At 45.6% G+C, this 23,054-nt stretch overlaps 1 protein-coding gene across 1 annotated transcript in view; it reads left to right on the top strand.

The window, feature by feature from the left end:
* The window catches only part of ATP10B (ATPase phospholipid transporting 10B (putative)), a 605,931-nt gene that overhangs the window by 420,791 nt on the left and 162,086 nt on the right, over positions 1-23,054 (top strand). The window contains exon 5 of the mRNA XM_069763782.1: positions 17,338-17,610. Coding sequence (XP_069619883.1) covers positions 17,348-17,610 — 263 coding nt within the window. The 5' untranslated portion in view covers positions 17,338-17,347. The remainder of the gene's footprint in view (positions 1-17,337; positions 17,611-23,054) is intronic.

Here is a 23,054-nt window from a genome sequence, read left to right as displayed (position 1 = left end):
GCTATCGGGAATTAGGCCATTCTGAGATAAATTAAATCCGTGTAATTTCTATCTAGTAATCTTTCGGATTATTCTCCGTTGTTGAATCGTTTACAGTTGGGGGAGGACATTTTGGGGAGGTCCTGGAGGCCCCTATGGTACCTGCATCCATACTGGTTGCAGGCTATTAGGGGGTCAGTTTTAGCCATGATTTTAGATTTTTTCAAAATTAATGAGGGGACAGTTGTGGACAGTGAAGCATGGGATGCAATGAAGGCCTATGTACGGGGCATATGTATAATAAGGGATAGTAGTGAAATAAAATCTGAAACCAGAGAGAGGTCTCTGGAACTAAAACAAGAGATCTCATCACTGGAGACGACTTATCTTGGCAATGAGTCTGATCACAACAGAATACAGTGGGAAGCTTCCCATAAAAACTTGGCAGACCACTTACTAACAGTTTCCTAATAGAGGCATATGTTCATTAAACAAAATCATTTCATTGAAGTGGAGAGTACTGAGCATTTGCTGTCTTTAGTAGTTAAGACGCAGGAGGGGTCATCGCATATAGTTAGGGTTGTGTCAAGCGAGTGGAATGTACACATGGATTCCTCAGACATTTTCAGGCTTAAGTCAATATTATGGAGATATATATATACCACTAGATCTGTTGCATGTGAGGATGATATAATGCTCAATAAGAGGATTTGTGGGTTATGATCCGCGCTGCCAGCTCATCCAGAAACAGACCACTTGCGGTAATATCCTGAAGAAGGAGTTATATGCACTCCGAAATGCGTAGAATAAACCACTGTTCAATTGTACATTTTGTGTTTCTGGATGAGATGGCAGCGCGGATCATAACACACAAATCCTCCTATTCAGCGTGTTAACTACGGTTGCGTGTCGACCGGTGGATCTGCAGCAGTCGGCACTATATGCCTATTAATCTTCTACATCTTTCTTTCCTACAAGGTATATTACTAGGATGATATAATGATATACTTGGAAGCGGTTAAACTCCTAAATTATCAGTAGAAGCTATTGAGAGTCTAGACCAGTGTTTCCCAAACACCAGTTGTCACGGACCCCACAGGTCATGTTCAGGTGGTGGAAGTTTAATCAAGCCCTCAGGAATTCACTCACCTGTGCAACGCTATGGATATCCTGAAAACATGACCTGTGGGGTCTGTGAGGACTGAAGTTTGGGAAACTCTGGTCTAGGCCAACCATTGAAGTGGAAGAGTCGGAAGAGGCTATGGGTAAACTTCAAGATGAAAAGGCCCCAGGATCTTTCTGGAGAATTTTTTAAGGAATAAAGGGAGATTTTTCTTCCTAAACTACTGAAGGAGCTGTATGGAGCAGCAACAGTTGGGAGTTTACCTGCCTCAATGAATGAAGCTATTCTTGTCTTGCTATTAAAACCGGGAAAAAATTCTGAATGATCTGATTCCTATAGACCAGGGGTGGGCAATTAATTTTCCCGAGGGGCCACATGAGAGACCATGACTGTTGTGGAGGGACAAACTAATAGCTTGAAATTAATTCTACTGAATATTAATTTATTCATATTAATTAATATTAATATTGAGCATAATTAAGTATGCTAACACCCCCTATATATCTTTGAACCTGCCAGAGCCCCTTATATACAGCATGAGCCTCACACAGCCTACTACATATGTGGCATGAGCCCCAGACTGCCTCCCTATATACGGCATGAGCCCCCACAGCCTCCGTATATACGGCATGAGCCCCACACAGCCTCCCTATATATACTGCATGAGCCCCACACAGCCTCCCCATGTACAGCATGAGCCCCACACAGCCCCCACATGTGCAGCATGAGCTCCACAAAGCCTTCCCATGTACAGCATGAGCCCCACACAGCCTCCCCATGTACAGTATGAGCCCCACACAGCCTCCCCATGTACAGCATGAGCCCCACAAAACCTCCGCATGTACAGTATGAGCCCCACAAAGCCTTCCCATGTACAGCATGATCCCCACACAGCCTCCTCATGTACAACATGAGCCCCACAAAGCCTCCCCATGTACAGCATGAGCCCCACACAGCCTCCCCATCTACTGCATGAGCCCCAGTTTCCCCATATACTGCATGAGGCCCCACACAGCCTCCCCGTAAACTGCATGAGCCCCATACAGCCTTTTTATATACAGCATGAGTCCCATAGTCTCTCCACATACTGAATGAGGCCCACGCAGCCTCCCATATACTGCATGAGGCCCCCACAGCTTCCCCATATACTGATTGAGCTCCACACAGCCTCCCCATATATTGCATGACAGTGTACACCCTTCTCGTAGCCTCACCATGTGCAGCATGTCACACCAATAGCCTCCCCATGTGTATCATGATTCCCCCATCTCCTCCCCATGTGCAGCGTAACACCCCATAGCCTACCTGTGTGCAGCATGACACCTGCATAGCCTCCCCGTGTACAGCATGACACCCACATAGCCTCCCCATGTGCTGCATGTCAACCCCATAGAATCTCCATGTTCATCCCCATAGAATCTCCATGTTCGCCCCCATAGAATCCCCATGTTCACCCTATAGAATCCCCATGTTCACCCCATAGAACCTCATGTTCACCCCATAGAATCCCCATGTTCACCCCATAGAATCCCCATTTTCATCCCATAGAATCTCCATGTTCACCACCATAGAATCCCCATGTTCACCCCATAGAGTCCCCATGTTCACCCCATAGAGTCCCCATGTTCACCCCATAGAGTCCCCATGTTCACCCCATAGAGTCCCCATGTTCACCCCATAGAGTCCCCATGTTCACCCCATAGAGTCCCCATGTTCACCCCATAGAGTCCCCATGTTCACCCCATAGAGTCCCCATGTTCACCCCATAGAGTCCCCATGTTCACCCCATAGAGTCCCCATGTTCACCCCATAGAGTCCCCATGTTCACCCCATAGAGTCCCCATGTTCACCCCATAGAATCCCCATGTTCACCCCATAGAATCCCCATGTTCACCCCATAGAATCCCCATGTTCACCCCATAGAATCCCCATGTTCACCCCATAGAATCCCCATGTTCACCCCATAGAGTTTCCATGTTCACTCCCATAGAATCCCCATGTTCATACATATGAGAAATAAAAACACTTCTGTTGCTGTCTCCGATGTGCTGAATCTCCGGCAGTACACAGCTGATGCGATGACATGACATCATCATGTCAGCTGTTTCACACGCTGATTGGTGGAGGAAGTGGCCGGAGGCCCCTCCTCCACCAATGCTGACTACGGGAGACAGCGAGCGGGAGGGTACAGTGTGGCCCGTGGACCTCAGGTTTTCAGCCCCATGGCTGTCTCGGTCTGCGGGCCGGACTGAGACAGCCAGAGGGCCGGATGTGTCCCATGGGCCGCACTTTGTCCTGGTCTGCTATAGACCAATATCTGTTCTTCCGGTAGTCATAAAATTAGTGTATCAAAGGTCGTCATGAGTTTATACTCACGGACTCTTCTGTCTTTCTAAGATTAGAAATTTACCTTTTAAAACAAGTAATTTCATGTCCATGATGCTATGAGCGGGGAAACAAAAATGTTTTGCTACCGGTAGGTCCACTCTTTTTTCTCTTGTGTGGCGATGAGCTTTCATCCTTGTTCTAAGTTTTTGCCCTGTCTCCCCCACATACAGATCCCCAGTTGGACATTTAGTACAAATAATTAAATACACCACATCAGATGTGATGCAACTGAAAGTACCTGGGATCTTGTAGTCCTGATGTGAGTTGGGGATCTTTATCTTGTCCATGGTCATTATAAATGGACAGGTTTTACATTTTTTCTGGTTGCAGGGAAAAGGTTTCTGCAGCTGTTTGAGAGGACGTAGAGCTTCTGACATTGATGCTTCTTAAATTTGGGGGCTGCCTAAAACACAGTAGTGGGGGGTCTGGAAAAATGGATTGTAATTGGGCATCTTTCTGTAGTAAAGGTTGAAATTTCCATGCATCTCCCCTTAGCACCTCCAGATTTGGATTGTAGGTGTATATCTGCACAGAGATTGAAGCTTCAGAGACTGGGGGTTCTGTGGAAACTGTTTTGGTAAGAATACAAGGAGAGAACAACGGAAAGGACATCATTGTAGGCATTTACTACAGCCTGCCTGTGCAAGCTGAAGATATGGATGAACTCTTTATGCATCAAATGGTCAAGTTCTCCAAAAAATATGACATAGTTGTCATGGGAGGTTTTAACTATCCAGACATTTGTTGGGAATCTCTCTCAGGCAAAACTAACAGGTCAAGCAAATTTGTATCCTCCCTTGCTGATCAAAAAGACATAAATAAACTGGAGTAGTGGGCAGCAACTACCCAAATGGTTTTTAACAGTGAAAAATGCAAAGCAATACATCTGGGCAATAAAAATAAAAAGGCATATACAGAATGGGAGGAATAGGGCTAAGCAATAGCACATTTGAAAAAGACTTGGGTATACTAATAGTTCATAACTGAACATTGAGTCAACAGTGTGATACAGCAGCAAAAAAGGCAAATGCAATTCTGGGATGTATTAACAGAAGCACACAGTCTAGATCACGTGAAGTCATTATTGCCATCGACTCCTCTTTGGTCAGATCTCATCTGAAATACTGTGTCCAGGTTTGGGCACCACGTTTTAAAAAAGACATAAACAAACTCAAGCAAGTTCAGAAGAGCGACCAGAATGTTGACCGGTCTGCAAACCATGTCCTATGAATAACGGTTTCAGGATTTGGGAATGTTTAGCTTGCAAAAAATAGACTGAGAGGAGACTTAATAGCGGTCTACAAATATCTCAAGGGCTGTCACATTGTAGAAGGATCATCTTTATTCTCATTTGCACAAGGAAAGACTAGAAGCAATGGGATGAAACTGAATGGGAGGAGACACAGATTAGATATTAGAAAAAGCTTTTTGACAGGGTGATCAATGAGTGGAACAGGCTGCCAGGAGAGATGGTGAGTTCTCCTTGCATGGAAGTCTTCAAACAGAGCCTGGACAGACATCTGTCTGGGATGATTTAGTGAATCCTGCTTTGAGCAGGGGGTTGGACCAGATGACCCAGGAGGACCCTTCTAACTCTAACATTCTATGATTTTACGATTCTTTTACCGAATATACTTGAGTATAAGTCAAGAATTTTAGCCCATTTTTTGGGGCTGAAATTGCCCCTCTCGGCTTAAACTCGAGTCATTCCCAGGGGTCAGCAGGGGAGGGGGAGCGGCAGCTGTCTAATCATACTCACCTGCTCCTGGCGCGGTCCCTGCACGTCTCTGGTTCTCCGGGCGCCGGCAGCTTCTTCCTGTATTGAGCAGTCACATGGTACCGCTCATTAGAGTAATGAATATGGACCCGACTCCACTCCCATAGGGGTGGAGCCGCATATTCATTCCAATACAGGACGAAGCTGTCAGCGCCCGGAGAACCAGGGACGTGCAGGGACTGCACCAGGAGCAGGTGAGTATGATGGGGGCAGTGCGCAATATTCACCTGTCCCTCGTTCCACTGTCGGTGCCGCTCCGTCTTCCGCGTCCTCTGCAGCGACGCTCAGGTCAGAGGGCACGATGACGTGATTAGTGTGCGCTCCGCCCTCTGCCTAAACAGTCAGTGCAGAGTATGCAGAAGACGCCGGTGGAATGCGGACAGGTGACTATAGTAAGTGGTGGGTGCTTGAGCGACAAGAGGTGAGTATATGATTTTTTTTTTTTTTTTAATCGCAGCAACAGCATATGGGGCAAATGTGTCTATGAAGCATCTTATGGGGCCATAATCAGCATTTGTGCAGCATTATATGGAGCAAATATTTCTATAGAGCATCTTATGGGGCCATGTGCAGCATTATACTAGGCAAATGTGTCTATGGAGCATCTAATGGGGGCCATAATCAGTATTTGTGGAGCATTATACGGGGCATATGTGTCTATGGAGGATCTTATGGGGTCATAATCAGCATTTGTGCAGCATTATATGGGGCAAATGTCTCTATGGAGCATCTTATGGGGCCATAATCAGCATTTGTGCAGCATTATATGGGGCATATTTTAATATGGAGCATCTTATGGGGCCCATCTGTTATGACCTGGTGGTCAGGACAATAATGGACCTGGTGGTTAAGAGCACACGGAATGACCTGATAGTTTCTGATAATAAAGGACGGGCTCTGGGACGTGGGAACTCTGCTGACCGCAATCCCTAATCCTATCAAACACACTAGAAATAGCCGTGGATTGCGCCTAACGCTCCCTATGCAACTCGGCACAGCCTAAGGAACTAGCTAGCCCTGAAGATAGAAAAATAAAGCCTACCTTGCCTCAGAGAAATTCCCCAAAGGAAAAGGCAGCCCCCCACACATAATGACTGTGAGTAAAGATGAAAATACAAACACAGAGATGAAATAGATTTAGCAAAGTGAGGCCCGACTTACTGAACAGACCGAGGATAGGAAAGGTTACTTTGCGGTCAGCACAAAAACCTACAAAAAGACCACGCAGAGGGAGCAAAAAAGACCCTCCGCACCGACTCACGGTGCGGAGGCGCTCCCTCTGCGTCCCAGAGCTTCCAGCAAGCAAGACAACAATAAAAATAGCGAGCTGGACAGAAAAATAGCAAACCAAAGAAATACAAGCTGGAACTTAGCTTCTGCTGGGAAGACAGGTCACAAGAACGATCCAGGAGTGAACTAGACCAATACTGGGACATTGACAGGTGGCATGGAGCAAAGATCTAAGTGGAGTTAAATAGAGCAGCCAGCTAACGAATTAACCTCGTCACCTGAGGAAGGAAACTCAGAAACACCCACCAGAGGAAGTCCATGGACAGAACCAGCCGAAGTACCATTCATGACCACAGGAGGGAGCCCGACAACAGAATTCACAACACCCATCATAAACTGTATGGAGCATTATATGGGGCGTATTTTGTATGGAGCATCTTATGGGGCCCATCATGAACTGTATGGAGCATTATATGGGGCTCCTGATTCAATATGGATATTCAAAAACACTTAACCTGCTGATGTCTCAATTAATTTTACTTTTATTGGTGTCTGTTTTTATTTTTGACATTTACCGGTAGCTGCTGCATTTTCCACCCTAGGCTTATACTCGAGTCATTAAGTTTTCCCAGTTTTTTGTGTCAAAATTAGGGGGGTCGGTTTATACTCGGGTCGGCTTATACTCGAGTATATACGGTATTTGCTCTGGCGATAGAGCTGTTGGCCGGTAGACTAAGGCTACTTTCACACTAGCCTTTTCTGCAATCCGTCACAATGCGTCGTTTTGCAGAAAAAACGCATCCTGCAAAAGTGCTTGCAGGATGCGTTTTTTCCCCATAGACTTGTATTGATGATGCATTTGCGACGGATTGCCACACGTCGCATCCGTCGAGCGACGGATGCGTCGTGCTTTGGCGGACCGTCAGGAGCAAAAAACGCTACATGTAATGTTTTTTGCTCCTGACGGACCGCTTTTTCCGACCGCGCATGCGCGGCCGGAACTCCGCCCCCACCTCCCCGCACCTTGCAATGGGGCAGCGGATGCGCCGGAAAAATGCATCCGCTGCACCCATTGTGCAATGCAGCAAATGCTAGCGTCGGAATCTCTCCCCGACGCATTGCGACGGGGAGATTCCGACGCTAGTGTGAAAGAAGCCTTAGGGACTTATGTAACCATGTTGGTTTCAGATGTAATAATAGAGGAAAAAGTAAGTTTGTATGCTGACAGTATGCTTCTGTACAAGGGGAAGTATAGAAACGTCCCTAGTCCCAACAATGTCGGATATAAAGGAATTTGGTGTCTGGTCAGTGTTGACAATTAACTGAGGAAAATCGTCTCTGCTACCAGTGGATCTTCTCACATCTATGCAAAATCACATCAGGTACACTAATTCAGGTGGTAGAAAAGTTTAAATACCTTGGAGTAGTGATTGTCTTGCATATAAAAGACTATATAATGCAAAATATTAACCCCTTGTTTTAGTTTTAGATCTAAAATAAATGTGTGGGGTAGACTTCCGTTTTCAGTAATAGGTAAGGCTAACCTCATGAAAATGATACTATGCCACCATTGTTGTACTTGCTGCACAATTCCTTATGCTGGATCCTTTGTCCCATATTTCGTAAAGTGCAGACATTGTTTCAAGAACTAATTTGGTGTAAGCGTAATGCAAAGATTAAGTGACTAACACTCCAGAGAGAGAGGAAATGGGGGGGGGGGGTGATACCAGATCTGTGGCTCTACGTTATAGCTTCAAAGATTCAGCATTTTCATGGCTGGGAGCAAGGGATGCTATGGGTAAGGCAGGAAGCCTTGTCTCCCAAAACCAGAAATGCTTTTCCCCATTCACATTTAAGAGGAGGGGGGGTGGCTGCCTGAACGGATATAGACCAACTTTAGCACTAGTGTGCAAGATGAGTGAAAGGGGATAGAGATTGTTGTTCCAAATTGACTCTGTTATGGAATAATTATAAATTTGCAGAATATTAAAGGAGTTTGGGGGATGTGAGCTGAGGGGAATTCAAACTGTGTAAAATTCACTAGAAAATGGTACACTTATGAGTTTCAATAAACTTCAACAAGAGTATGGACTTTCCGGGGATTCCTTTATCCAATACCTACAACTGAGACACGCGTTGCAGTTTGTTTCATGATGCGGCATTCATAATTCAAAAAAGTTATGCACTTGAGTGATTTAATATGGATGACCATGGGGGGTGCGTTATATTCTATGCAGGGCCATGGGGAGTGCATTATACTGTATAGAGGACCATGGGGGGTGCATTATGCTGAATAAAGAGGACCATGGGGGTGCATTATACTGTATGGAGCACTATGGGGGTGTATTATATTGTATAGAGGACCATGGGGTGCATTATACTGTACAGAGGACCATGGGGATGCATTATATTGTATGGAGGACTATGGGGGTGCATTATATTCTAATGAGGACCATAGGGGCTGCATTATAAAGTATGGAGGACCATGAGGGATGACTTAGACTGCATGGAGTACCATTAAGAGAGCATTATGTTGTATAGAGGACCATAGCATGGTCATTATATTGTACAGAGGACCATGGGGTGCATTATACTGTATAGAGAGGACCATGGGAGGTTGATTAAATTGTACGGATGACTATGGGGGTGCAGTATACTGTATGCAGGACCATGGGGGTGCATTATACTGTATGGAGGACCATGGGGAGGTGCATTATATTGTATAGACGACAATGTGGGGGGACATTATACTGTATGGCAGACCATGGGGGTACATTATTTTGTTTAGAGTACCATAGGAGGGTCATTATATTGTATGGAGGACCATGAGGATGCATTATACTGTATGAAGCACCATGGGGGTGCATTATATTGTATAAAGGACCATAGGGGTGCATTATACTGTACAGAGGGCTATGAGGGTGTATTATATTGTATGAAGGACCATGGGGTGCATTATATTTTAATTAGGACCATATGGGTGCATTATACAGTATGGAGGACCATGGGGGTGCATTATACTGCATGAAAGACCATGGAGAGAGCATTATATTGTATAGAGAACCATAGGAGGGTCATTATATTGTACAGAGGACTATGGGGGGTGCATTATACTGTATAGAGGACATTGGGGGTTGCATGACATTGTATAGAGGACGATGGGGGCATTATACTATAAGGAGGACCATGAGGGGTGCATTATATTGTATAGAGGACTTTGGGGAGTGCATTACATTGTATAGAGGACTGTGGGGAGTGAATTATACTGTATGAAGGACCTTGAGGGTGCATTATATTCTATGGAGGACCATGTGGAAGCATTATTGTGTATAGAAGATCATTGGGGGTGCATTACATTGCATAGAGGACCATTGGGGTGCATTATACTGTATGGAGCACCATGGGTAGTGCATTATATTTTATGGAGGACCATGGGGGGTGCATCATACTGTACAGAGGACCATGGGGATGCATTATATTGTATGGTGGACCATGTGGAGTGCATTATACTATATGGAGGATTATGAAGTGGCGCATTATACTACTATACTGTATGCAAGCAATTAGTAATAATAATAATGATGATCTTTATTTATATAGCGCCAACATATTCCGCAGCGCTTTACAGTTTAACAGTTTCAAACACAACAGTCATAAGTAACAACGTTAACAATACAATAATTAAAGCGAAATAAGACGACCCTGCTCGTGAGAGCTTACAATCTACAACTATACAGTGTGAAGGTTTGTGTGGAGTCTATCATACTGTGTGGAGGTCTAGTGCAGGCTATTCTACTGTATGTATGCTCATTATACTGCATGGAGGGCTGTGTGGGGGTCACTGTTGGTAAATCATACTGTGTTGGGGTCAACATACTTTGACTTGGGAGTACAGTAGGGTCATAATGCTGTACATGTAGAGGCTAATGTGGAGGACTTCACCATGGGGGTATCATGACATGTTTGGGGGCACTTTTGTTGACCTCATACTTTATTAGTGCAATGAAAGAGGAATCTAGGACTTCTGCAGGAAGAAAATTACTATGCAAAGGCTAGAAAGTTGTGAAATATGCTCTTCTGTGACCATAGCAATTAGTTTTATTTGTTTTGGAGGGGAGGGGGTAGGGGGAGAAGGGAGTTCCCATTTAGAACTTTTTCTAGGGGGTTCCATGATTTCAATGTTCGCCCCTGGTGTTGGCCTATCATGTAATTAGATACATGTTATTGTTAATTGACTGGCTGGTAATATTGTTATATATTTCCTCTTATCAATAAAAAATATCTGATTAAAAAAAGTAGGCTGAGGAATCTAATATGATTTATTATATGGCCTACTTGACTAGGCTCCAAATTGATTATAGTGAGATGGTGATTTTCTTCCACAGTCTGGATGAGGCATAGGAGTAAGTAACTGGAAGGGAAAGACTCCAGTGACAGTAAAGAGATTTTCTGCAGACAGAGGAGTGGGTGACCTTATGATCCTATTGGACATACCTGTCTATTTCTAGGTCAATCCTATACAATTAGTATAGCATTTTGCTGCTACAGCTCAATAGTGTATGTGATATGAATAATTTCTATATCTGATGTGCTTTACCTATATACAGTTATATTTGTTTACTTACCTACACTACTGTCTCCCAGGAGACGCTGTCCATTGTCACGGCTTCATTATTATCTCACCACACTAAGGGTTCCTACCGTGGCAAAGGAAATCTTCAGACTCTGGTGAGATCCACCCATGGCAGTGGGCTTTGTTGTTGCGCATTATTCCGCAATTGGAACGCTCATTAGTATCTAAATGAGGAAGCATGGTTCCTTTACATACGTGATTTTGTTTATCATGCGCTAATGTTTTCACTTCATATTGAAGCCTCAGTGTCGTGCTGCTAACATTTATTGACTGGTACTAAAGCCCGGTGTACTCTGATATATATAAGAAAGTAACCGATGGTGGTTTTCATGCATTTTGTAGCAATATCTTTATAACAACAGGGGCCTATAATTTACACCCTTTTTGCTGCACAGCCCATGTGTGTATTCATTGACCCTAATGACTTGTATGGGACACCACACTAATGCAGAAATGAGCCGATTGAGGTGTATGTTTGTATAGTGGCATTTCCTGTTCTTGCGTTATTTGCTACATTTCTCGGTCTTTGTTGGTCACATGACCCTGAGACTAATAGTGCAGTCAATTTTTAAACATTATGTGTTCATGTTTATTAGTCTTCCCCTTTCTGTGTTGGGTTTAGGGCACAACAAATCATTGGTCCTTCCCCTTTTTTTCTTTTTCTTTTTGTGTACCACTGGTCTATTGTATTGAAACTCATTAAAGGCTAAGTTTTATTAGTATCCAACCGCTATAGCTGTTGTATATCTTTTCTTGGATTACTCACCCAGCTGGTTAATAAAATTAAACTTCCCTAAACTTTCCCTGAGGATCACAGATTGTTACATGGGGATATCTGTTTAGATTAGGTCACTGAGCCATAAGGGGTCTCTCTCATGCCCCTTTTCTGGATATCATGCCGGTAGAATTATGTAAAAGTTAAGTGGAAAAAGGGAGCCTGTGATGAACCTGAACCGCGCCAACCCGCCTGACGTCACTATTACGTCAGAAGGATCACGTAATGTGGTCTTCCCACTTTCACCAATGTGACGTTCCGCACCCCTAGGGGACACATAAGGTCTGCTTGGTACAGTTTAACACACACGCGCCCTGTCCACATGGGCCCTGGGAGGCATGGGGACTGAGAGGAAGGATGTGGCCTACACAGTCACTGATGTGGCACCACACTCGCTCACAACCCTGACCGGCTGAGAGCTAGAACCAGTGAAACAGAGAGCTGCCAGCCAGGTAAAACTCCCACCAGTTACTCGTTAGATATAAGCTTATTCTGTTAACGGGATTATACCAGGCCAGAAACTAGCCCCGGTAGCATGGAAAGTAAAACCGAGAAACACAGAACTTTAACAGGGGAGTACGATGCTGATTTGTTTTTAACATTACAGGAATCATTTGGGATCCACTTGTCTAAAAGGGGAAAACCCCTTTATGAGTCACTCACAACACATTAGCAGAACACATTAGCAGAAATATATTGCAAGGGTTGCCATTATGATTCGCTTATTGTCAAGGCCCCCTACTATTGAAAAGTGTTTCAATAAGTTTTTAATGTTCGTTTTAATCTCAATCTAAAGAGAGATGCTTCACCAAAAATTGGTCAGTCATTTTATATTATTTCTAATATTATGTGACACTTTATTGCAATGTAAAAATATTCAGTACTTTGCATAGACTGGGAAAGGGGCTTTGGGGTTTACGAAAAGTAGAGGGAGTATTTTTTTAAAAAATAATGTTGATTGAAAAACCCTCTTATTTTTCACGTCCAGAAAATATAAGAAAAGAATCCTCCTCGAAAGTAAAACTTGTCTCATTCATGTGTCAACCACATCTGCCTCTGTATAAAAATACTTATAATTGCAAAATTTCTTAGTCTTTAAGGCCAAAAAAGTGTGCTTGTGGGCTATTCTCATCTCAGCCAGGGTTGACTGAGATGGCAATGTCTATGTCTACGAGCCTGCCACTAGAGATGGAAACAACAGTTGAGCGGCTTGTGCTACGCTTTTTGTGTAACCCCCAAATAAGTGTGTGGGGGTTAATGAAATAGCAAAGCTTGGCTCTGGCTGCAATACCATGTCCAACCAGTAGAAAGGTGTGGTAGTGTAAGAAAACAGCCATGTCTTTAACCCCTTTCTGACGTCGGACGGGATAGTACGTCCAACATACGAAGCCCCGCTTTGATGCGGGCTTCGGCCGTGAACCCATCTCAAAGCCACGACATGTCTGCTGTTTTCAACAGCTGACATGTGCCCGCAATAGGCTCGGGTGGAATTGCGATCCGCCCACGCCTATTAACTAGTTAAATGCCGCTGTCAAACTGACAGCGGCATTTAGCTCGCACTTCCGGCCATTGGGCAGGAAATACGCACACCGCTGACCCCCCCGTCACATGATTGGGGGTCAGCGGTGCATCGACATGACAACCAGAGGTCTCCTCGAACCCCTGCCAGATTGCTATGAGTGTTACCCTGTGGTCGGCGCTCATAGCAATGCTGTAATTTTACTATACAGGGGCAATCTGAGCATCGCCTCTATGTAGCAGAGGCGATCGCGTTACGGCAGCTTCTATCCTCCCATGAAGGCTATGGAAGCATGCCAAAAGTAAAAAAAAAAAAATGTGTTTAAAAATATGAAAAAAAAAAAAATCAAAGTTCAGATCACCCCCCTTTTGCCCCATTCAAAATAAAACAATAAAAATGAAATCAAACTTACACATATTTGGTATTGCCACTTTCAGAATCGCCCAGTCTATAGAAAAAAAAAGGATTAACCTGATCGCTAAATGGCATAGCGAGAAAAAAATCGAAACTACATTTTTTGGTCGCCGCGACTTTCCATTAAAATGCAGTAACGGGTGATCAAAAGAACGTATCTGCACAAAAGTGGTATCATTAAAAACACCAGCTCGGCGAGCAAAAAATTAAGCCCTCACCCAACACGAGATCACGGAAAATGGAGACGCTACGTGTATCGGAAAATTGCACTTTTTTTTTTTTTTTTTTTAAGCAAACTTTGAAATCTTTTTTTCACCACTTAAAAAAAACCTAGACGTGTTTGGTGTCTTATGAACTCATAATGACCTAGAGAATCACGGCAGCAGGTCAATTTTAGCATTTAGTGAAAAAATTACAACTCATCCTGCAAAAAATAAGCCCTCATATGGGCATATTGACAGAAAAATAAAAAAAGTTATGGCTCTGGAAAGAAGCGGAGCGAAAAACAAAAACGCAAAACCGAAAAATGCTCCGGTCATGAAGGGGTTAATCCTGGAGAACTTCTTTAGCTACTCGGTATTATAGACCACTTTCTGGGCACCTACAAGTGATATAATCTGTGTTCAGCTTTCACCAGAGAATTCATAACTACAGTCAGGGGTGGATTAAGGGTAGCCAGGGCCCCGGGCTGTTCACACACTGTGGGCCCCCCCGGTGATGTGACGGGGGTCATGTGACGGGGGTCATGTGAAGGGAGTCATGATATACCCGAACCAGATTATTCCAGAAAAATGGCCGGGCCCTACTCTACTGTAACCTATTCAATATTTGTTAAAATCTGCAATACAATTTAGGTATATCTTGACCAATAATATCACATACAAGGAACAAATACCACCGTACCATGACCAGACCACAAATTACAACCACAGTGATCGAATAATATCACATACAAGGAACAAATACCACTGCACCATGACCAGACCACAAATTACAACCACAGTGATCGAATAATATCACATACAAGGAAGAAATACCACTGCACCATGACCAGACCACAAATTACAACCACAGTGATCGAATAATATCACATACAAGGAACAAATATCACCGCACCATGACCAGACCACAAATTACAACCACAGTGATCGAATAATATCACATACAAGGAACAAATATCACCGCACCATGTCAAGACCACATATTACCACTTGGTGACCAAATAGCACATACAAGGGACAAATACCACAACACCATTTCCAGACCACATATTACCACCACATAGTGACTGAATACTACAATACTGATCAGTAAAAAAATAAATAAAAAAAAACACAATACTATCACCATAAGTGCCAGTATTCACAGGAGATCTGTACTTAGTATGCAGTGTCTGTGTAGAGGTAATCGCAGTGGTTAGCACAGCAGCCTTGCAGCGCTGGAGTCCTGGGTTCAAGCCCCACTAAGGACAACATCTGCAAAGAGTTTGTATGTTCTCTCCGTGTTTGCGTGGGTTTCCTCCAGGCACTCCGGTTTCCTCCCACATTCCAAAGACATACTGACAGGGAATTTAGATTGTGAGCCCCAATGGGGACAGCAATGATAATGTGTGTAAAGCGCTGCGGAATATGTTAGCGCTATATAAAAATAAAGATTATTATTATTAATACACTGATCACTGGTGATATTGTACACAGGACCTCTGTATATAGTATACAGTGTATAGTGTCAGTGTATAAGTAACACTGACTCACCAGTGACGTCTCTAGGTGAAGTTCTTCATCTTTCATCCAGCACAGACCGCCATCATTTCTTCCAGCCAGGACTCGTTTCTGCAGGAAATAACAGTTATCTCGAGCTCCGCTTGTAGAACACATTACTTAATTTTTCACAACTTCTACATTACACCACATGAAGAGAAAAAGGCGATATAGTGTCACTCTCCACAGTAACAGGACCGCCCCCCCATTTAAAACAGTATACTCAAAAAATAAAATAAATACATCACTGCAGTAATAATATCCCTTAATTAGCCCCTATGGTAATACTATTCCCCACCCCATGTATCTCATTCCTCGCTCCAGCCATATGTTCTCCCATCCTGCACTCATGAGTATCCATCCTGCTCCATATGATCTCCCCATCCTGCCCCATCTGTCTCCATCGTATCCATCCTGCCCCATGATCCAATCCTGCCCCATGTCTTTCATTCTACCCCGTGTCTCCAATCATGCCCCGTGTCTACATTCTGCCCATGCCTCCAGTCCTGACCCCAGTGTGTCCAGCAATCTGCCCCAGTGTGTCCAGCATATTACCCCCAGTGTCTCCAGCAATCTGCCCCACTGTCTCCAGCAATCTGCCCCACTGTCTCCAGCAATCTGCCCCACTGTCTCCAGCAATCTGCCCCACTGTCTCCAGCAATCTGCCCCACTGTCTCCAGCATTGCCCCCCAGTGTGTCCTCCAGCATTGCCCGCCAGTGTGTCCTCCAGCAATCTGCCCCACTGTCTCCAGCATTGCCCCACAGTCTCCAGCATTGCCCCACAGTCTTCAGCATTGCCCCACTGTCTCCAGCATTGCCCCACTGTCTCCAGCATTGCCCCACTGTCTCCAGCATTGCCCCACTGTCCCCAGCATTGCCCCACTGTCCCCAGCATTGCCCCACTGTCCCCAGCATTGCCCCACTGTCTCCAGCAATCTGCCCCACTGTCTCCAGCAATCTGCCCCACTGTCTCCAGCAATCTGCCCCACTGTCTCAAGCATTGCCCCCAGTGTGTCCTCCAGCAATCGGCCCCAGTGTCTCCAACATTGCCCCAGTGTGTCCTCCAGCATTGCCCCAGTGTGTCCTCCAATCTGCCCCAGTGTGTCCAGCAGTGCCCCCCAGTGTGTCCTCCAGCATTGCCCCCCAGTGTGTCCTCCAGCATTACCCCCCAGTGTGTCCTCCAACCTGCCCCAGTGTCTTCAGCATTGCCCCCCAGTGTGTCCACCATTTAACTGATCAAAAAAAAACAAAACAGTCTCCTCACCTGTCCGCGCTCCCGGCGGCGAGCTCCCTTCAGCAGCGCACACTCGCCGGCGACTGACAATGACGTCAGACGCCGGCGACGTGTGTGCTGCGGCCGACTTCAGCTGCCAGCCTCCAATTGGCTGGCGGCTGTTGTTGTTAACTATTGACGTGCGGGCGCGCGCCCGCACATCAATAGGAAACCGCCGCAGCACCGGAAAGGGCCCGGTGAGCAGATGAGAAGGGGCCCAATGCGGGCCCCCTCTCTCTGCCCACCGGGTGCGGGGGCATATAAACGCCGCCTGGCGGGCATTCACAGACGAGAGGGTTAATCTGTGCGGTAGCCCAGGGCCCCCCCAGACCACTGAGCCCTGGGCTACCGCCCATATTGACCCTCTGATAATCCGCCCCTGACTACAGTGATCTTTTTTTTAAACGCCTCATTTTCTTGTGAGTCTGATTTTCCTGATATGATGTCACTTTTTATTCTAATCCAGCATCTTATCCATGGATTCAACTTTTTACCGTTGGAAGCAAGTTTTACAAAAAGAGCCTTCCTCGTTCTCTTCTGAAAGAACTCCTCTTCTTCAACCCAAGAAAAAGCGGCCTGTTTACAACCTAACCGAGCAGCGAGTGGTGTTTGCCAATAACAAAAAATGGGAAGACGACTGCAAGAGAATTTCCAGGTTTTATGCTGGAAACAAAATCCAGACAACCAAGTATACTATCATAACATTTCTACCAAAGAATCTGTTTGAACAGTTTTACAGGTAAGAGCATTATTAAGATGAAAATCACTGGGCCTTTAAATATATGGCATTTGTGTCCTATCACCATACCTCCCAACTTTCGAGGAAGGGAAAGAGGGACAAAGTCAGCGCGCCGCTGCAAATTTTAGGCCACACCTCTGACCACACCCATTTCACAACTAGCCACGCCACAACCACACCCATTTAGCACTTCTGATCACAATGTTTCGTAAACAATACTTATAAACAAAAAAATATGGCCATACACGACGCTCCATACTGTACAATGGCCACACACGATGCTCCATACTGTACAATGGCCACACACGATGCTCCATAGTGTACAATGGCCACACACGACGCTCCATACTGTACAATGGCCCCACACGACGCTCCATACTGTACAATGGCCACACACAACGCTCCATACTGTACAATGGCCACACACGACGCTCCATACTGTACAATGGCCACACACGATGCTCCATACTGTACAATGGCCACACACGACGCTCCATACTGTACAATGGCCCCACACGACGCTCCATACTGTACAATGGCCACACACAACGCTCCATACTGTACAATGGCCACACACGATGCTCCATAGTGTACAATAGCCACACACGATGCTCAATACTGTACAATGGCCACACACGACGCTCCATACTGTACAATGGCCACACACGATGCTCCATACTGTACAATGGCCACACACGATGCTCCATAGTGTACAATGGCCCCACACGACGCTCCATACTGTACAATGGCCACACACGACGCTCCATACTGTACAATGGCCACACACGACGCTCCATACTGTACAATGGCCACACACAACGCTCCATACTGTACAATGGCCACACACGACACTCCATACTGGACAATGGCCACACACGACGCCCCATACTGTACAATGGCCCCACACGACGCTCCATACTGTACAATGGCCCCTACACGACGCTCCATACTGTACAATGGCCACACACGACGCTCCATACTGGACATTGGCCACACACACGACGCTCCATACTGTACAATGGCCCCACACGACGCTCCATACTATACAATGGCCCCACACGACGCTCCATAGTGTACAATGGCCACACACGACGCTCCATACTGTATGATAGCCACACATGACGCTCCATACTGTACAATGGCCACAAACGACGCTCCATACTGGACAATGGCCCCACACGACGCTCCATACTGTACAATGGCCACACACGACGCTCCATACTGGACAATGGCCACACCCACAACGCTCCATAGTGTACAATGGCCCCACACGACGCTCCATACTGTACAATGGCCACACACGACGCTCCATAGTGTACAATGGCCACACACGACGCTCCATAGTGTACAATGGCCACACACGACACTCCATAGTGTACAATGGCCACACACGACACTCCATAGTGTACAATGGCCCCACACAACGTTCCATACTGTACAATGGCCACACACGACGCTCCATAGTGTACAATGGCCACACACGACACTCCATAGTGTACAATGGCCACACACGACGCTCCATACTGTATAATAGCTACACATGACGCTCCATACTGTATAATGGCCACACATGACGCCTCATACTGTACAATGGCCATTGGCCACGTTATGCTCCATACTGTGTAACGGCCCCACATGATGCTGCGTACAGCATACTTGCCCCACGTGATGGTCCATACAGTATTATGGCGCCACATTATGCTTTGTACAGTATAATGGCCCCACACAATGCTGGGTATAGAATAATGGCCACACATAATGCTGGGTACAGTATACTGGCCACACATGGTTACCCCACCCCCATCATTGCCTTCTCCATCACTACACACAGACACCTTTCACCGTGCTCCCTCGCAGCAGCCGGCAGCTTCCACTCCCACGGCGCTGAATGGTGTCATCCAGCTGCGCCACTGACTGCTCACGTCGCTGCAGCTGTGATATGCCACTGATAAAGACCTCCGTGTCTCCTGTGCCAGTCCGTGTCAGAGCGAGGAGCAATATCTGCTCTGATCTGACACAGCCAGCGTCCGCTCCATACACCTCGTACACACACGACTCCGCTCCATACACCTTGCACATGCGGCTCCGCTCCGTACACACGGCTCCGCTCCGTACACCTCATACATACGGCTCCTCCCTATACACCTTGTACACACACACGGCTCCACTCCATACACTTCGTACACACACGGCTCCGCTCCATACACCTTATACACACACAGCTCCGCTCCGTACACCTCATACACACGGCTCCTCTCCATACATCTCGTACACACATGGCTCCGCTCAATACACCTTGCACATGCGGCTCTGCTCCGTACACCTCATACACACATGACTGCGCTCCATTCACCTTGCACATGCGGCTCCGCTCCATACACCTCGTACACACACGGCTCTGCTCCATACACACACGGATCCACTCCGTACACACACGGCTCCGCTCCGTCCACATTGCACACGCTGCTCCGCTCAGTATACCTTGCACACACATGGCTCCACTCCGTACACCTCATACACACGGCTCCTCTCCATACATCTCGTACACACATGGCTCCGCTCAATACACCTTGCACATGCGGCTCTGCTCCGTACACCTCGTACACACACGGCTCCGCTCCATACACACACGGATCCACTCCGTACACACGCTGCTCCGCTCCGTACACCTCGTACACACGGCTCCGTACACGTCTTACACACACAACTCTGCTCCATACACCTTTCACACGCTGCTCCGATCCATACACCTTGTACACACACACGGCTCTGCTACATTACAGTGTCAGACTGTCACAGGGGCTTTGGTTTAGCCCTTTTTATGCGTGGGGAAATAGCAGCCACAATAGCATTGTGTTGTCACCCTCTCCCAGGGAGCTGCAGCTGCTCCTCCTCAAATGCACTGACTGGAGACAGAAGTGTCAGGGAGTCATCGATCTCACTCACACTGATCTGCAGATAACACAGCAGTGAGCAGCCGAGGCAAACAGAGGGAGGCTGTGTGTCCGTCCCTCCCTGCTGAGCCCCACTCATTCCAAGCACGATTACACTAGCCAGACATTATAATTAGCAGCTCCAGTCCACTCACACTGGTCTGCTGCTTACATTGCCGCCGGCACCCAGGCTGTGTTTGGCTGTTACCTCAAACTAGAAGTGAGTCCCCTCTCTCTCCCTCTCTGAACAGTGACGCTGGGAGACTCAGGAACATGGGGAAGGGGCGTGGCCTAACAAAAGGGGGCGTGACTGAGTTCACCTTCTGTCTCCCGGGACAAGAGCGTCCTGCGCTGGACAGCGGGGCAAAGAGTCAAATCCGGGAAAGTCCCGCACAATGAGGGACGGTTGGGAGGTACGTATCACTGCTTGAGAAAGGTTCATACCTCAGAGTGAAAACATTGCCACTGCCACTACAGGCTAGCTAACTACTGTTTTTTTTCCAATATTGCTTGGTTTGCTGCCTCCATCCGTTACTATTTACAGTATCTGGATGATTTGGGACTGGCCCATTTACAGTGGGTACGGAAAGTATTCAGACTCCTTTAAATTTTTCACTCTTTGTTTCATTGCAGCCATTTGGTAAATTAAAAAAAGTTCATTTTTTTTCTCATTAACCCCTTTACCCCCAAGGGTGGTTTGCACGTTAATGACCGGGCCAATTTTTACAATTCTGACCACTGTCCCTTTGTGAGGTTATAACTCTGGAACGCTTCAACGGATCCCAGTGATTCTGACATTGTTTTCTCGAGACATATTGTACTTCATGACAATGGTAAAATTTATTTGATATTACCTGCGTTTATTTGTGAAAAAAACGGAAATATGGCGAAAATTTTGAAAATTTCGCAATTTTCCAAATTGAATTTTTATGCAATTAAATCACAGAGATATGTCACACAAAATACTTAATAAGTAACATTTCCCACATGTCTACTTTACATCAGCACAATTTTGGAACCAAAATTTTTTTTTTTTTAGGGAGTTATAAGGGTTCAAAGTTGACCAGCAATTTCTCATTTCTACAACACCATTTTATTTTAGGGACCACATCTCATTTGAAGTCATTTTGAGGGGGTCTATATGATAGAAAATACCCAAGTGTGACACCATTCTAAAAACTACACCCCTCAAGGTGCTCAAAACCATATTCAAGAAGTTTATTAACCCTTCTGGTGCTTCACAGGAATTTTTTGAATGTTTAAATAAAAATGAACATTTAACTTTTTTTCACAAAAAATTTAATTCAGCTCCAATTTGTTTAATTTTACCAAGGGTAACAGGAGAAAATAGACCCCAAACATTGTTGTACAATTTGTCCTGAGCACGACAATACCCCACATGTGGGGGTAAACCACTGTTTGGGCGCATGGCAGAGCTCGGAAGCGAAGGAGCGCCATTTGACTTTTCAATGCAAACTTGACTGGAATTGAGATGGGACGCCATGTTTCGTTTGGAGAGCCCCTGATGTGCCTAAATATTGAAACCCCCCACAAGTGACACCATTTTGGAAAGTAGACCCCTTAAGGAACTTATCTAGATGTGTGGTGAGCACTTTGACCCACCAAGTGCTTCACAGAAGTTTATAATGTAGAACCGTAAAAATAAAAAATCATATTTTTTCACAAAAATTAACTTTCCGCCCCCAATTTTTTATTTTCCCAAGGGTAAGAGAAGAAATTGGACCCCAAAAGTTGTTATACAATTTGTCCTGAGTACGCTGATACTCCATATGTGGGGGTAAACCACTGTTTGGGCGGATGGGAGAGCTCGGAAGGGAAGGAGCGCCGTTTGACTTTTCAATGCAAAATTGACAGGAATTGAGATGGGACGCCATGTTGCGTTTGCCTGATGTGCCTAAACATTGAAACCCCCCACAAGTGACACCATTTTGGAAAGTAGACCCCTTAAGGAACTTATCTAGAGGTGTGGTGAGCACTTTGACCCACCAAGTGCTTCACAGAAGTTTATAATGCAGAGTCGTAAAAATAAAACAAAAATTTTTTCCCACAAAAATTATTTTTTTAGCCCCCAGTTTTGTGTTTTCCCGAGGGTAACAGGAGAAATTGGACCCCAAAATTTGTTGTCCAATTTGTTCTGAGCGCGCTGATACCCCATATGTTGGGGGGAACCACTGTTTGGGCGCATGGGAGGGCTCGGAAGGGAAGGAGTTCCATTTGGAATGCAGACTTAGATGGAATGGTCTGCAGGCGTCACATTGCGTTTGCAGAACCCCTAATGTACCTAAACAGTAGAAATCCCCCACAAGTGACCCCATATTGGAAACTAGACCCCCATGGAACTTATCTAGATGTGTTGTGAGAACTTTGAACCCCCAAGTGTTTCACTACAGTTTATAACGCAGAGCCGTGAAAATAAAAAATCTTTTTTTTTCCCACAAAAATTATTTTTTAGCCCCCAGTTTTGTATTTTCCCAAGGGTAACAGGAGAAA

This window comes from Ranitomeya imitator, chromosome 4 (genome assembly GCF_032444005.1).
Source record: "Ranitomeya imitator isolate aRanImi1 chromosome 4, aRanImi1.pri, whole genome shotgun sequence".
In the NCBI taxonomy this organism is placed as follows: Eukaryota; Metazoa; Chordata; class Amphibia; order Anura; family Dendrobatidae; genus Ranitomeya; species Ranitomeya imitator.
This window is presented reverse-complemented; position numbering and strand designations above follow the sequence as displayed.